Source organism: Rattus norvegicus, chromosome 20 (assembly GCF_021556685.1).
Source record: "Rattus norvegicus strain SHRSP/BbbUtx chromosome 20, alternate assembly SHRSP_T2T, whole genome shotgun sequence".
Taxonomy (NCBI): Eukaryota; Metazoa; Chordata; class Mammalia; order Rodentia; family Muridae; genus Rattus; species Rattus norvegicus.
Genome location: NC_141553.1, coordinates 46,743,049 through 46,757,897, shown reverse-complemented (window position 1 = coordinate 46,757,897; position 14,849 = coordinate 46,743,049). Strand labels below are relative to the sequence as shown.

At 46.2% G+C, this 14,849-nt stretch overlaps 1 protein-coding gene across 2 annotated transcripts; it reads left to right on the top strand.

Annotated features, from left to right (window-relative positions):
• Nucleotides 1–199: 199 nt before the first annotated feature.
• Slc60a2a (solute carrier family 60 member 2A) lies at nt 200–13,410 on the top strand. Of its 2 annotated transcripts, NM_001402077.1 has the most exons (4): nt 200–560; nt 7,837–8,005; nt 9,215–9,331; nt 11,332–13,406. In NM_001402077.1, the coding sequence occupies exons 2-4, from the start codon at nt 7,840–7,842 to the stop codon at nt 12,324–12,326; spliced, it is 1,278 nt and encodes a 425-aa protein (NP_001389006.1). In that variant the 5' UTR covers nt 200–560; nt 7,837–7,839; the 3' UTR covers nt 12,327–13,406. The 2 variants fall into 2 exon arrangements, with proteins under 2 accessions (NP_001389006.1, XP_087453673.1); XM_087597547.1 differs by lacking the exon at nt 7,837–8,005 and having other exon boundaries at nt 204–560; nt 11,332–13,410.
• The last annotated feature ends 1,439 nt before the right edge of the window (nt 13,411–14,849 follow it).

The window sequence follows — 14,849 nt, the reverse complement described above, 5'->3', positions numbered from 1 at the left end:
GGTGTGGACGGAGGGCAGGGGCGGGGCGTGTAAAGACCACCTCGCAGCTAGCGCTGGCTTCTTCCCTCCAGCGTTAACAGCACACATTATAGATGCTGTTGCTAGGCTCAACCTCCGCTGAGATCGGTTTCCAAAGCAACCATCATGACTTCCGGTTTGACTCCAGGTTGGCCAGAGGCCTGACTCTGTCACGGGAACCGCGCAATTCTGAAAGATGGAGAGTGAACTTAGTCAGTGGCCTGCTGCGGCCAGGGTCGAAGTCCAGCCTTTGATCAGGACGTTCCCTGGGGGCAGGCAGGAGGGACCTGGGAGCCTGGGGGAGCCGGAGCGCGGAGCCCCAGAGGGTGCATCGGTCCTAGTAGCTCTTCTCAGCCGCCAAGCTGGAGCTGGACCTGAAGACCCGGAACGCCGGGCCCGCGGCCGCGGCACAGAAGCTCCACCATGCGCAGACCCCGGCAGAGAGCGAGCCAGTCGCGGTGGCCTCCCGGCGGAGTGGCCGGGCCAGGAGCGTGCTGCGCTGGTTCTCCACCGCGGTCCTGTACGCCGCCTTCCTGGGGCTGGTGAGAGCTGAGGCTGCGCCCCTCCCAGGCTGGGGCGCGAGCCTCCCACCGGGGACCTGCCCTTCCCAGCTGGACTCTCTCCTTCGCTGCCTGCATGTTATGTGACCTTGAGGGCTTTAGTTAGTGCGCCGCCTGGGCTTCTGTTTCATCAGCTAACATAGAGGCACTGTTCTAATCATGGAGAGTCACTGTCAAGAGCACGGGTGATTTTTGCCTAACATGTTTCCCCTCATCAGTCTATTTTTGTAGGGCTCCTCTTAGTACTAGAGAGACAAAAAAAGGGAGAGGGTGCCAGGATCTGCAGCCACTGTCCCCTGCACCTTGAAAATACATTGTTTAAGTGGCGGTGTAGTTGTGATTTCCGTTTGAACTCCCCTCTCTTGGTTCTGGCTTCAGCGTCTGCCTCTTTCACTGTGCTTACGGTTTTAAAGCCCTAAGTATTCCTAGACTCTCCGCAGTCCGTCAAAGTACTGTCTGGAGAACTGCACTCTGTGTGTAGGAACTAAGCAATCGTGGAAAGGTAACACAGTGGGCAAAGAGCCTCCCACAGTACGGTCCCCTTGCCTCCAAGCTGTGCCCTGCACATACATGCTGGAACCAAGGTTTAAGGATGCCGCACTATAAGCTGTAATCCATTGGTTCTAAGAGACAGGATCTGAGTCCCACATATCCTACAAGGAAATCCCCTGCAAATATATCTGATCTGCTAGTTTTTTATAATCCAGTTTCTCAATGTAGTGTGTGTGTGTGCGTGTGTTCACAACATGGTGATCAGGTGGCAGTCAGGGGACAACTCGAGAGAGTCCATTCGCTCCTTCCAACTGTGTAGGTCCCAAGGGACTGAATTCAGGTTGTCAGTCTTAGCAAGCTCCCTTCCCTGCTGAGAAATGGTTTCGGAAATCTCTCTTGTATGAGCCGGGTCCAGATTCCTTTAACTTACATAGCAAAAGCGCACAAGTCGGGTCATTAGCACAGGGCTGATGTTTCTCTGTGTCCCGCCACAGAGTCAGACTGTCACAGTGGCTGTAACTTGTCTTCACTTTAGACTTGAATGTTTGAAGAACACTTGTGGAAAAAAACTTTTCTTACTCTTCTTACGCAAACTTTAAACTATGCTGGGGCGGCTTCCACGGCTCCTTCACCCCCAGATTCATCGCAAGCCCTGGGAGCTGTAGGAAGTCGTCGGCAACAGCACACAGTTCACCAGCATGAGAAAGGCAGGGTAGCAGAGTGGGCAGAGAGTGGGCCAAAGGTTAGGCAGCTAGGTAGCCACTCTCATGAATCCAATTAGCTCCTTGCTGCTCTGTACTGGGGACTCAGAGGTCTCCATTTTTTTTTTCCAGTTAGTCTTGTGACAGGAGCCATATGAACTTAAATATTACTGCTCGAAACCCTTGATACAACAGGCTTGGCATCCACCACACCAGATACTTGCAGAATAACTGAATGTGCCACGTGGCCCTTTCCTCTGGGAAACTTCCTTAATGTATGCAAGAGCATATCTAGAGGAACAGAAACATGGTGGGGGTGCTGGGGTTGCAAACCTGGCCCTCACCCATCTTTACCCCAGCCCCTCAGGCATTTTTTCAATTAGAGTCACACTTTGTGAGCCGTAAAAGCAAGGGGAAAGAGTTAGGCAGACCTTCTGGTTTCTTCATTGCCACGCCCTAGCCCCAACATGGAGGAAGTCTGTAGCACTAAATACGTTCTATTGATTGTGAAATTCGAACGTTCTCACCCATCCTTTTTTTTTTTTTAAGATTTATTTATTTATTATAGACGAGTACACTGTAGCTGTCTGCAGATACACCAGAAGAGGGCATCGGATCTCATTACAGATGGTTGTGAGCCACCATGTGGTTGCTGGGATTTGAACTCAGGACCTCTGGAAGAGCAGTCAATGCTCTTAGCCACTGAACCATCTCTCCAGCCCCCGTTCTCACCCATCCTTAAAGGTGGCTTCTCCCTCCTCTGAACCTCTGTGGCATCTGATTGGCTGTAAGAGTCATCTCTTCCCCGATTTAAGTGTTCACCTCATATGTCATGTAACCAGCACCCCACGACCACAGAGTCCAGACACCCAGGTGCATTGCTAGAAACTTCTTCACTGGAGACTAACCTATCCTTGCCACTTCAGGACAGGTGCTAATTTTTCTCATTGATTGCTTTGGCCTCTGATTATTGGAAGGTTTAGGAGATTTCAAGGAAACCCGCTCGAAAGGCAGGGAATAGTGATGCCAAACTGTAAGATCCAACCATGTAAGAGATCAAAGGCAGCAGAAAAGTCCTGCACTGACCCAGGAGTTGAGTCCTTAGCAGTAGAAGAGTTTGAGCAAAAGTTCGTAGCTGACAGATCTAAACAAAACCTGGTGGCAAACATTTTGTGATCCTCTTCTGCATACAATAGGGCGATAGACTTTTACTGGAAATGGACCTTATCATATTTAATTGGCACAATTGAGCTTTTGCTAAACACAGAGGTTACCCTTACCTTTGAGGGAAATCTCTGTGACCATAATGTGTGGATACAGCAAAAGCCGTAATTCTCAGCTCCTGGGATCTTAGATACATATACCATCTGCAAATACCACTCTAGTTTCCTATTTTAATCTAATATTTGTTTTGTGTATGTTTGCCTGAATGTATATATGTGTACCACATTCATATTGGTGCCCATGGAGACCAGAAAACTGGAGTTACGGACCGTTACAAACCACCATGTAGGTGCTAGAAATAGAATCCAGGTCCACGTCAAGATGGGTGACTGCTCTTAACTGCCAAGTCCTCTCTCCAGCCCCAAGTTTTCTATTTTTGCTGGTAAGTTGGTTTCTAGGGAGCAAAGGTGCGTGGCCCATCAAGGAGAGTTTCCCCTCCTCTGGTGTGATAGTGTCTTGCTGGGGACACGGACACCGTTGGCAATAGTGACATTCCCTACTTGGGAGCATCTAGCCCACAACCCCAGCACTGCTCTGCTGTCTGCTACGACATTAGTTTTTGCTGTATCCACACATTGTGGTCCCTGAGATTTCCCTCAAAGGTAAGGGGAGGGGAGGGACACCAGATATTCGAGGGAAAGGGGGAAAAGACAGAGTTCTCTGCAATGGCAGAGAACTCACCTAAGATCTTAGGGAAGTGACCCATAATCAGAATAGTGTCTGGTTTCTGAGGAGAACTGTCCGTAGCAGCTTCTCCTTAAGGTCTCCAGCACAGGCACAACCTGAGCAGACATGAGTCGTGTCTTCCAGGTGAGAGATACCAATCCAAGACTGAAGGCCCAGAACCTTTGCTACAGAGAAAAACCTGGATGGCTCCCGACAACTAGCGAAGTGAAGGGAGTAGCTTAATGGCTTCTAAAAGACCCATTCTCCAGGTCCTAGATCATGGAAACTCTGGCTAGCACCCATTGGTGGGTTGGATGGGCTTTTCTCAACCCAGAGAAAATATACTTTGGTGAAATCCCTTAAAGCCATGACTACTGGGTAGTGTTATAGTTTACAAGAGTACGAGATTCATAAGGTCCTATCACCAGGGTGTGCAACCGCTCAAGAATGATTATTATCTGTGTGCCTGTAAGTGCTTATGTGCACCATGTGTGTGCAGGAGCCTCTGGAGTCCAGAAGAGAGTGTCAGACCTCCTGGACCTTGTAGCCCAGGCTGGCTTCACACTCAGTGTGTAGCCAAGAATGACTCTGAATTTTTGATCCTCCTCCTTTCATCTCCCATGTGCTAAGAGTCTAGGCTTGCACCATCATACCAGCTATGAGAATTCAATTATATATATATATATGTATATATATAGTTTTATATATATATAAACTTTATATATATAACTATACATACATGATATACTAATATGTGTGTGTGTGTGTGTGTGTGTGTGTGTGTGTGTGTGTGTGTACTGTAAACACATCCACCCACAAGGATTTAAGGCTTGCAGCTTCTAGGAACATATTACTTAAGACCTTTATTGTGTGGACCAAAATTAAGGGTTCGAAAAGCCAAACATTGGTTGGAAGCCTTTTTTCAGATCCATCCCTAGATGCTTGGTATGTTTTGAGTCACTTCAGCTCCTCCATGATGAGTCTTGGAGAGCAGAGCTTTTTGCCCCCTGCCACAGGCTTTAAAGACTCAGAGCCCCAGGCAGACAGCCAAGCTCCCCCTGGGCCCATGCTTGGCAATGGGTTTCCATCCCCTTAAACACCGGCTTTGCTTCTCCACTTCAGATGCCAAAACTGTTCATTAAATAGATTGTGGTAGGTAATTAGACTTTGAATTAGCTTATGGAGCTCATTCAAACTACATAGCTTAATAATTTCACCACTGCCTACTTAGCATGAGAATCTGCCAAGTCATTTCCTTGGTACTTAATTCTTACTGTGCTTGCTGCCGGGTTAAACATCAGCTCGATGCTTACGAGCTGTTGGGGCCTTCATAGACAGAGAATTCCTACCCAGTCCAGTGAACAATCTTACAGTCACAGATTTCCTGCCCTTGAAAGTCTTTTCCATGAATGTCCTTGAATGCCAAACTGACAGTGGCTTCACAAAGTACCACCCTAAACGACTGTAGGTGACAAGACTTAAAACGGCCACGGCCAAAGGCTTCCTGAGAGCTAAAATACTGATGCACTTGGCACATTGGGTATGTTTACCACGGATGACTTCCATGCGGTGGATCTTGTGTTGACCAAAAGTGCACTCATCCTTCTGATCAACTAGGAATACAGGGTACAGCGCCCGACTCTTTGCAAAAAACGCTTAGAGACAACAGGATTATGACTGATGATTTTTTAACTGTTACACAATTTCTGAGGCACACCAGTAGCACGAAGCTACCAAAGAAACTGCTTGCTTTTCAGCAAGGTGTCCCATGTAATTAATAAAACAAACTAGGCCAATTAATTGAATATCTCTACTTTTGTAAAGAGAATTGCCTTCTTGAGCTATGGTGCAAGGATCCGTCTGGAAAACCTGCAAATTAATTAATTTATGGTCAAGAAAACTATTGGGGGACTGGAGAGATGGCTCGGCAGCATAGGGCATGGCTGCTCTTCCTGAGGACCTGGATTTGATTTCCAGCTCATCTGTGACGCATGTCAAGAGTCATAGTTACATGTCTGTAACTGTGGTTCCAGGGGCTCGAACTCCCTCCTCTGACCTCTGAGAGCACCAGACAGGCGTACGTGTGATTTGATTTGGGGAACTTTAGCAAAATAGCAAAGATTTAAAACCCTTATCCAAGATCAAGCCAGAGGTCACAGTAAACGGCAGCCCCTTCTTTATCCAAGGTGACACCAGCATTTTAAAGGCAAACGCAAAGAAAACAAAAAGAGGCAAAGGCATTGTTGGGTCATTTTACATTGGAGCTCTTTTACAGAGGACACAGTTTCTTCCTGTGGACAAAACCTTAGCAGGTAAAGCAGGGAGTCCCTGTTTTCTAGGCCAACTGCTACACATTTAACGTAAAGGTCTCCACAGTACACTATTACTCCACATGCTGCCCTGGGGAAGTAGTCTGATCATAAAACTGATGTATGAATATTTTAAAGGAAATATTAAATATTAAAAAGGAAAGGGGGCAGCCAACATGTTAAGAAACCTTGTCTATTGCTTTAACAGCAAGAACAAAACTTGAGCCTTTGCGGCGAACCTTAGATATTTAGAAAAACCTTCTAACCTCAGCAAATACAGCCACGTGTCCACAACCTTCCACAGTGTTCTTATCTGTTCAGTTTCTGCTGTTTCTTCTTCTAATTTTTGAACTGGTTATCCTACTTTAGTACACAAATTACTTCATTTTTCCCTTTATAAAATGCATCAGCAGGGGGGTTGGGGGTTTAGCTCAGTGGTAGAGCGCTTGCCTAGGAAGCGCAAGGCCCTGGGTTCGATCCCCAGCTCCAAAAAAAAAAGAACCAAAAAAAAAAAAAAAATGCATCAGCAGGATGCTTTGTGGGGCTTCCTGACTAAAACACCTATCGCCGTTCCTGTACACTTCTTGGTTTTGCTAATTTTAGTTTCACGCATTAATTAAAATTTAATTTTTTAATGGCTTTTAAATTATGCCTGTGTGTGTGTGTACATGTAGGTGTGTACTGTGGCAGCTAGAGGTGTGAATCCCTCGGGAACTGGAGTTTCAGGCAGTTGTGAGTTCCTCGCTGTGATACCGCTGTGCCGAGGACTGAGCCTGAGCCTTCTGCAAGAGCAGCCAAGGCTCTTAGCCTCTGAGCCATCTCTTTACCCCCTCTTGAGTTAATTAGAATCTTTAATCTCTCTCTCAGGTGGTGTCCAACTCATATTTTGACATAAGGTATATCTCTGGCTTGGAAATCAGCAATGAGGCTAAAGCTGACCGGCCAGCAAGGTGATTCTGGGCTGCAAGCACGTGTATCAGACCCAGCTTTTTTTTTTTTTTTTTTCTTTTCTTTTCTTTTTTTCCGGAGCTGGGGACCAAACCCAGGGCCTTGCGCTTGGTAGGCAAGCGCTCTACCGCTGAGCTAAATCCCCAACCCCACACCCAGCTTTTTTTTTTTTTTTTTTTTTTTTTGGTTCTTTTTTTCAGAGCTGGGGACCGAACCCAGGGCCTTGCGCTTCCTAGGTAAGCGCTCTACCACTGAGCTAAATCCCCAGCCCCACACCCAGCTTTTTAAAGTGTGAATTCTCTGCTAACTCTGACCACATGCTTGTGGGGCAAGCTCTGCACTCCCTGAGCCCTGTTGTTTAAATCTGAGACAGTGTCTCTCGGGCTAACCCTGAACTCATGCTAGACCAGGCAGGTCCTGAATTCTCTACCCTCTTGTGTCAGCCTCCTGAGTTACTGGGCTTAATTAAACCCTTCTGCCTTTAGGCCAGGTTAATTCTTAACATTTGCACAGAGTACATTTGAAAATACGCAAAAGCATTTCATGACTATGTCATGCGGAATAATACTTTAAGAAAAAAAAACGAAGAATATGTAATTTTTATATTAGGCAGGAGGCCCACATCTGTAAATCCAGAGCTGAAGAGGTGGGGGCAGAGAATCAGGAGTTCAGGGCCCTGCTTGGATGCACTGAGTGTGAAGGCCACTGGGGCTCCAAAAACCCTATCTCAAAAATAACTGTATAAAGTCTTAACATCGAAGGCTGTACATGGATAAAACCCAAAGGGTCGACTCTGCGGGTCTCAAAAGCAGCCAGAGTCTCCCACCCACCCCCCCTCCTCTTCATGGCAGAACCGCTCTCTTTAGACACTCTTTCCATTATTGTGAGGAAAATGGTTTTGTCTGTTTTAAATTTCAGGGAATGAGTGTTGCTATCCTGGGACCCACATTTCAAGATCTGGCGGAGAACGTGAACAGAAACATTAGCAACCTGTCTCTGATATTTGTGGGCCGTGCCACCGGGTTCTTGTGCGGCACCACGATTGGTGGGATTCTCTTTGACCACATGAATCAGTTCTTTCTTTTGGGTGAGTAAACACCAACCTTTGTGGTTCTGTGCCTGTCGACTTTATACCTTAATCTAGGTGTGAAAAGCACGGCCTGCAGAATGCTTGGCGACAGATGTAGGCGGGGCGGGGTGGCGCCCCCTGGAAGTTGGGCGCCTAGAGTCCTGGTTCTTGGCAGCAGGAGGAATACGAACTGATTCCCCCTGGAAACTCAAGGGCCTCCACCGGAATGAGTGTTGGCAACCCTGAGCCAGGCAGACCTTTGTTGTGATTTAGGCTCCACTCCAGGCAACCCGATTTATCTGGGAGGGTGGGTGCCGGGCTTCTGGGGCCACAGAGGTCAAAATGAGTTCCTGGAATCTGTCTGACTCTGTGGACTCAGGATTGAACATGAAGGCGCAGGGAGCTGTGAGAGACATGGTATAGACCGTGTTTGGCTCTGTCGTCCAGGGTTGTAAACGAACCTAGACTGTAGAAGAGACGGCAAAGCTCTTAGCATAATTTTCCCAATAAACTGGCGCAACTATGGAAAATGTTATAAGACTAAAAAAACAAGGAAAATTAGTTACTGTTGACGAATAAATAGCTGGCCCTTCTTATATTTCCCTCCCTATTCCCCAAAAACTAATTAATTTAGGAACATTAAACCAGAACTTTTACATTGAAAGCATTGTTAACTCACATCTAAAATCTCCTCTATTCTTATCTGTGTGACAGTAAGTAAGTTTCTGGTCTGTTTCCTTTCCTATTAAACTTTGATTTGCTTTATAATTTATTATGATTATCAATAGTACTATAATTGTGTTTAAGTCACAGTAATTTGTATCCTAGGTTAAAAAAAAAGCCTTTTAGAATTAACATGACTTTACATAACCACTGTAGAAACTGCAACTCTGTGTTCATTCCGTCTTGTTTCTTGTGTCCTTGTAGGTTTTTTGATCCTGAGAGATACAGGTTTTTATAGTTTATTTTCATTTTTCATTTTTTTCTTTTCTTTTCTTTCTTTTTTTTCCCCCCTGAGCTGGAGACCGAACCCAGGGCCTTGCGCTTGCTAGGCAAGCGCTCTACCACTGAGCTAAATCCCCAACCCCTATTTTCATTTTTTTTTAATATGAAAGTTTATTTTTGCGATGGGGAGACAAACCCAGGGGCTCATGCATGCTCGACAAGCCTTCCCCTACCGAGTTCCAGTCCCAGCCCCTCCAACTGAATTTCTACCTTTCTTCCCAGGAGCATCAATGGTGGCAACCACAGTGACACTTTATCTCATCCCGTTCTGCAAGACAGCAGTCTTACTGATCATCACCATGTCTGCCTTTGGGGCTTCCGTTGGCGTTGTGGATACAGGTACGTGAAGCCTGCAGTGTCCTCTCTGGGGCTGGGAACACTCGGGGAAGCCCAGCCGATGACGTCGACTGTCCTTGCATACTTTTCAAGGGACACAAACTTTCTGACTTGGTCACCGGGGTCACTCAGTCAGCGTACCCTTGTAGGAGCTACACTGAGTGCTGATTTTGGGGTTGGTTTTTGAACAGCCAACCATACAATCTCACTTAAGGCCTTTGTTCTAGGAGAGACTGATTTACAGGAGCCAAACTTAGAAAAGCCCCCTTCCGTGGTTGAAGTGCAGGTGAAATGGGCTTCCCTTTGGGGGCTACATTTTATCATTGTAAAGTAAGAAGATTGATGATTAAAGTCAAGCCCCGGCCAGCATTCGGCTAGGAAAGCAAAGAAGCAGACATACAGCTGAAATAGAGCCAAGAGCAAATGAGCTGTGAGACGTGCTTACGCTAATTCCTATGTCCTATGCTAATTTCTCTTAGAAGCTCTAAGTCCTCAGAGGTATAGCTTTTCTACATGCCAATATCTACTTGAAACCCTACTAAGTAGCATATTCGATGTGCCCGTTCCTTCAGCTCCTGCTCTCAAGCCTCCTCTTGATGTTCTTCTCCTCTTTCCTTTTGTTGAAAAAGGGTTTTTCTACTTTGCCCTCCCTCCACTCCTCCCAGTTTCCCCCTACCATCCCTAACATCCAGACCCACTCCCTTTCTGTCTCTCATTAGAAAGGAACAGGCTTCTGAAGGATACTAATAAAATATAAGATAAAAGCCTACACTTTGGAATTGGACAAAACAAACAAATAGAAGGAAAAGAGCCCAAGTTAAGGCAGAAGAAACAGACATCACCCCCCCACCCCCCCACCCCACCCCCGTTCACACACTCAGGCCTTCCATAAAAACACTAATCTGGAAGCCATAATATATTCAAGAAGGTTCTGGGTACGGGCCCAGCGTGTGCCGCCTCAGTCCCTCTGAGTTCATATGTGCTTTGACCGTGTTGATTTAGAGGTCTTGTTTTCTCCATCTCCTCATGCTCTAACATTCTTTCTGCTTCTTCTCCCATGTGTCCCTGAGCTCTGAGGGGAGGGGTTTTAGGGCTGAGTGTTCCAAGGTGTGAGTGTGTGAGAGTGTGAGTGAGTGTGAGTGTGTGTGTGTGTGTGTATGTGTGTATCTGTCTGTATCTCTGTGTCTGTCTGTGTATACATGTGCATGCATGTGCATGTGTGTGTGCATGTGTGTGTGTGTGTGATGTCTGACTGTGGATATCTGTGTGTGTTCCCATTTGACGCAGGAAGAAGCATCTGTGATGATGGCTGGGCAGGGCACTGATCCGCTTCCTGGCTGCAGTGTCCCTTGATGTTCTAACGTTATCTGATAAATCCCGCAATATCATATGGCTCAGGTTTCATTTGGTTGCAAAGTTCCGTGCCTGTTTCAAAGAACCTGGTTAAAATAAAATAGCCAAGAGCTTGATGCTTAGGGCTTTTCCCCTTACAGTGCTGTGTGGATTCTGAAAGGTGTGTCTGCTTCCTATCACTGGAACAGCAAACTTAGAGCATTCAGGTTCCTGATGGAACAAACTACATTTATTTCATCCACAATGTTCAAATGGTTTTCAGAAAGCATTGTCATTTGGCCAATCTGATGATAAAATTTTGCCTGGTAAACACATATATTTGAAACATTTACAGTGCTATATAGTATTACTCTCTAGTGTGGGTCAACACTGTCTTAGCATCCCTTTGCTAGTGTGCCCTACTCCAGCAAGGTTCACCACCTTGTAGCACTCCATGTACGAGGCTGAGATATTACAACACACAGTTTTCTGGAGTTCATGGGTCAGTCCCTTAATCAGAATCACTTGAGGCCAAGGTTGGGTTACTTCGAGCGTCATAGCACTCCCGCCGTGAGACACAGGCTCAGCCGCTTTGTCACAGCAATAATGACTTGTGGGGTTGTTCCTGTATGAGTGACAATTTAACTTTAGTTCCCATGTTTTGTTGACAGGTGCAAATGTCCTCATCTTGGCTCTTTGGGGGGACAAAGGAGCCCCACATATGCAAGCCTTGCACTTCAGTTTCGCCTTAGGTGCCTTCCTGGCTCCCCTGCTGGCTAAATTGGCCTGGGGTACCACAGCATCTGCTCAGAATCACACTGAGTCCGACTTTGACCCTCTAATGCTGAACCGAACCTCCGAAGCTGCCACAGACTCTGTGTTCGCGGTACCCGACGACATGAATCTGCTGTGGGCATACGCGTCCATCGGAACCTATGTTCTAGTAGTTTCTGTCTTCCTGTTTGCTCTGTTTTGTGAGAAACGCTCAAAGCAGAAAAAATCCTCAGCGTCTGCTCAGGAAGTTCGAAGAGCTAAATACCACAGGGCCCTGCTATGCCTCCTATTTCTCTTCTTCTTCTTCTACGTGGGAGCCGAGATCACGTACGGCTCTTACGTATTCTCCTTCGCCACCACCCACGTTGGCATGGAAGAGAGCGAGGCAGCTGGCTTGAACTCCATCTTCTGGGGGACCTTCGCAGCCTGCAGGGGCCTGGCCATCTTCTTTGCGACATGCTTACGGCCTGGGACCATGATTGTGGTGAGCAACATCGGCAGCTTGGCCTCATCTTTCTTTCTGGTCCTTTTTGACAAGAGCCCTCTTTGCCTCTGGATCGCGACTTCTGTGTATGGAGCCTCAATGGCAACCACATTTCCCAGCGGCATCTCCTGGATTGAGCAGTACACCACCTTAACTGGGAAATCTGCAGCCTTCTTTGTCATTGGTGCTGCCCTGGGGGAAATGGCTATTCCTGCAGTGATCGGAATTCTTCAGGGACACTACCCAGACCTGCCAGTAGTTCTGTACACATGTCTATGCTCCGCCATATTCACGGCTGTTTTATTTCCTGTGATGTATAAATTAGCCACCTTACCCCTGGAACGACAGCGCAAAGGAAGAAGGAAGAGCGAGGACCAGAAGGCTTTGCCCACTAGTTCTAGGCTGTGAGGAAGAGACTACATGAGAACATTTTTTAAAAAGAAAGAAAAAGAAAGGAATGAAACCGCTTTTGAAGTTGTAGTGTGTGATCCATGAGGCCATCTGTGACGGAGACATCTGGAGATATGATGATGGGGCCCAAAAGTGCCTTTCCATTGAGTTCTCTGCCACTAAGAAAGGCAACCGCCCCCACCCCTGGACACACCTGGACAAAAGGGACACACACTGGGGGATGAACTACTGAGCATCTTTACCAAATAAAGAGTTCAGCCAAGTGGAAAGTGAAGATTTTTCAAAATCTGTTGGTACTCAAGGCTTTTGATCCTATTTGTAGAGAATGCTAGAAAATTTATAAATGTTCTGTGATTCTCAGTCATCCGTAAACTACCAAACGGTCTCATATTGTAAGATCTCACTAGGAGACTTCTGTTTCGGCAGATGAATAATTAGGTAATTATGGTCTCCACCCTTCAGAGCCTATGAGGAAGGCAAAGGAGGTTGGGAAGCTGTGGGCATTCCGACATTTCAGACGGGTCTTCTCCGCAGTGACCACCCACCCACCTTCTACCAAGTGTTCGGGGAGGATGCTTGTAGTGAAATCTTTCTTCTATGAGTCAGATGTTTCTATAACTGCTGTAGACCTGGGTCACAGCGTGCCACTGACAACAACCGATTTCAGATTTTTATTGTTACAAAGGAAACATAGAGCAGGGCTTAAGTTACACATAGCTTCTCGACACGGCGCTGCTTTTGGGTCCCTCTGGAGGCTCTGATGTAGCCTAGGTCATAGCCCTGAAGATAACACGATTCCCAAACTGAAAATCCACGCATCATAAAGTTTTTGCAAGATGACTCCTAGAAACGACTGTAACCTCTAACCCACTCTTCATTGCAAATGTTAAATGAAACGAAGATGATAAAAGAGCTTAACAGTTTGATACTGATTACATGAGCCATTTAATGTACTTAATGCTTAATACTCTCATACCATTTCAGTGCAGAATTGAATATATCCTAAGGTGGATGGATCTATACTTTTAACACATCTGAAATCAGGATTTATCATACAATAAATAATCATTGAAAATTGGGACAAAGTTACTTTACCGTTTTTTTTCATATACATATATAAAATAATGACTCGTTCACAATTCATCCAGTAAAATAGAATCCAGTGCAAAACTCTTGTCTTACGTAACATCATAAATCTCAAACATCTGAAGAGTTTTCTGAGACGTCTGAACTCAGTCTCTGAGATGCAAGGCAAACTTGTAGCCATGAGCTTTTGGTAGCTCGTGGGAGTACGACTTTCAGGCCAGCCTGAAACACAGCAAGACCCCATCTTTAAGAAGATGAAAAGAAAGTCACATACTTCTAAACTATGATAGCAAGGCCGTCACATTAACACCCCCTCCCACAGGAAAATAAAAATAATCAGACCGGAACAAGACAAACCCATGAGGGAAAACACTAAATCCTATAGCCCCAAGTACAGCATGTGAGGTGAAATAGAGCAAGCCGTGGTCCCCCATATCCCGGGACTACTGTTTGTAAGACACACGGTCTCTCTTTGGCTGGATCTGTTCACTGCCTGTAGCTTGCTATGCATTTCGTGCTTTTGGCAGGCTACATGCCTGTGGTATTTTTGATAGCTTTGCCATCCTTCCTACAAGTTCATGCCGATTTCCCACAAGAGACTACCTGCAAGCACATGTCCTGGACTCCTGGCTTTTCCTTTGAAATGTGGGTGGAAGCCCCAGTCACCTCATAACTTTCACTCTGTCTGCTTGCAAAATCAGCAGTGCACGACTGGTGCTGCCATTTCGAACTCTACCTAGGCCCACATGGACCTAGGCTGTGGTTGCTTCTCAGTGTTGCGGGCTAAACATGGGAGATTTAGTTCCTTCTCTGGTGTGGGGAAATGCCCTGACAAAAGGACTGTTTGAGGCAGCTGGTCACATCGAATCTGCAGCCAGGAATCATGGTGCTGGGTGCTAGTTCTTTGTTGCAAGATATTTGGTCACACTGTGAACCCCAAGATTGTGTTACTGAGCAAACCTTTTTCTAGTTATGGTGTGGTTCACTTCTCATCCCTCTGGCTGGAGCCATGACTCTTAGTGTGCACCTTTAATCTCAGACCATGAAGGTAAAGTCGGTTTGTCAAAAGAAGCATTTGAAAATGACGTCTAATTGAGAGGCAGACAAAGGGACGAATCAGAGAAGGATTTGGCAGAATAGAGAAGGGACTGAGGTAGCAGAATAAACTCCATTTTGTTCTTAAGACTCCATTCTAAGTTAACTTGCCCTTAGAGAGGAATGGCCCCCACCCTTGAGGTCTGAGAAAAATCATGAAATGTCCCCAGCAGCTGCGAAGTAGACACAGAAGCCGCAGCTGGCTGATAACAGATTGGGCTAAGGAAACCTAAGTCTTTCCCAGGTCAAGGTGCTCCTTTTTGATGTAGTCTCTCTCCTCGTGGTTTAACCAGATGCTATAAACCAATTAGCTGAAAGACCAACATTCCTTTACCCTCT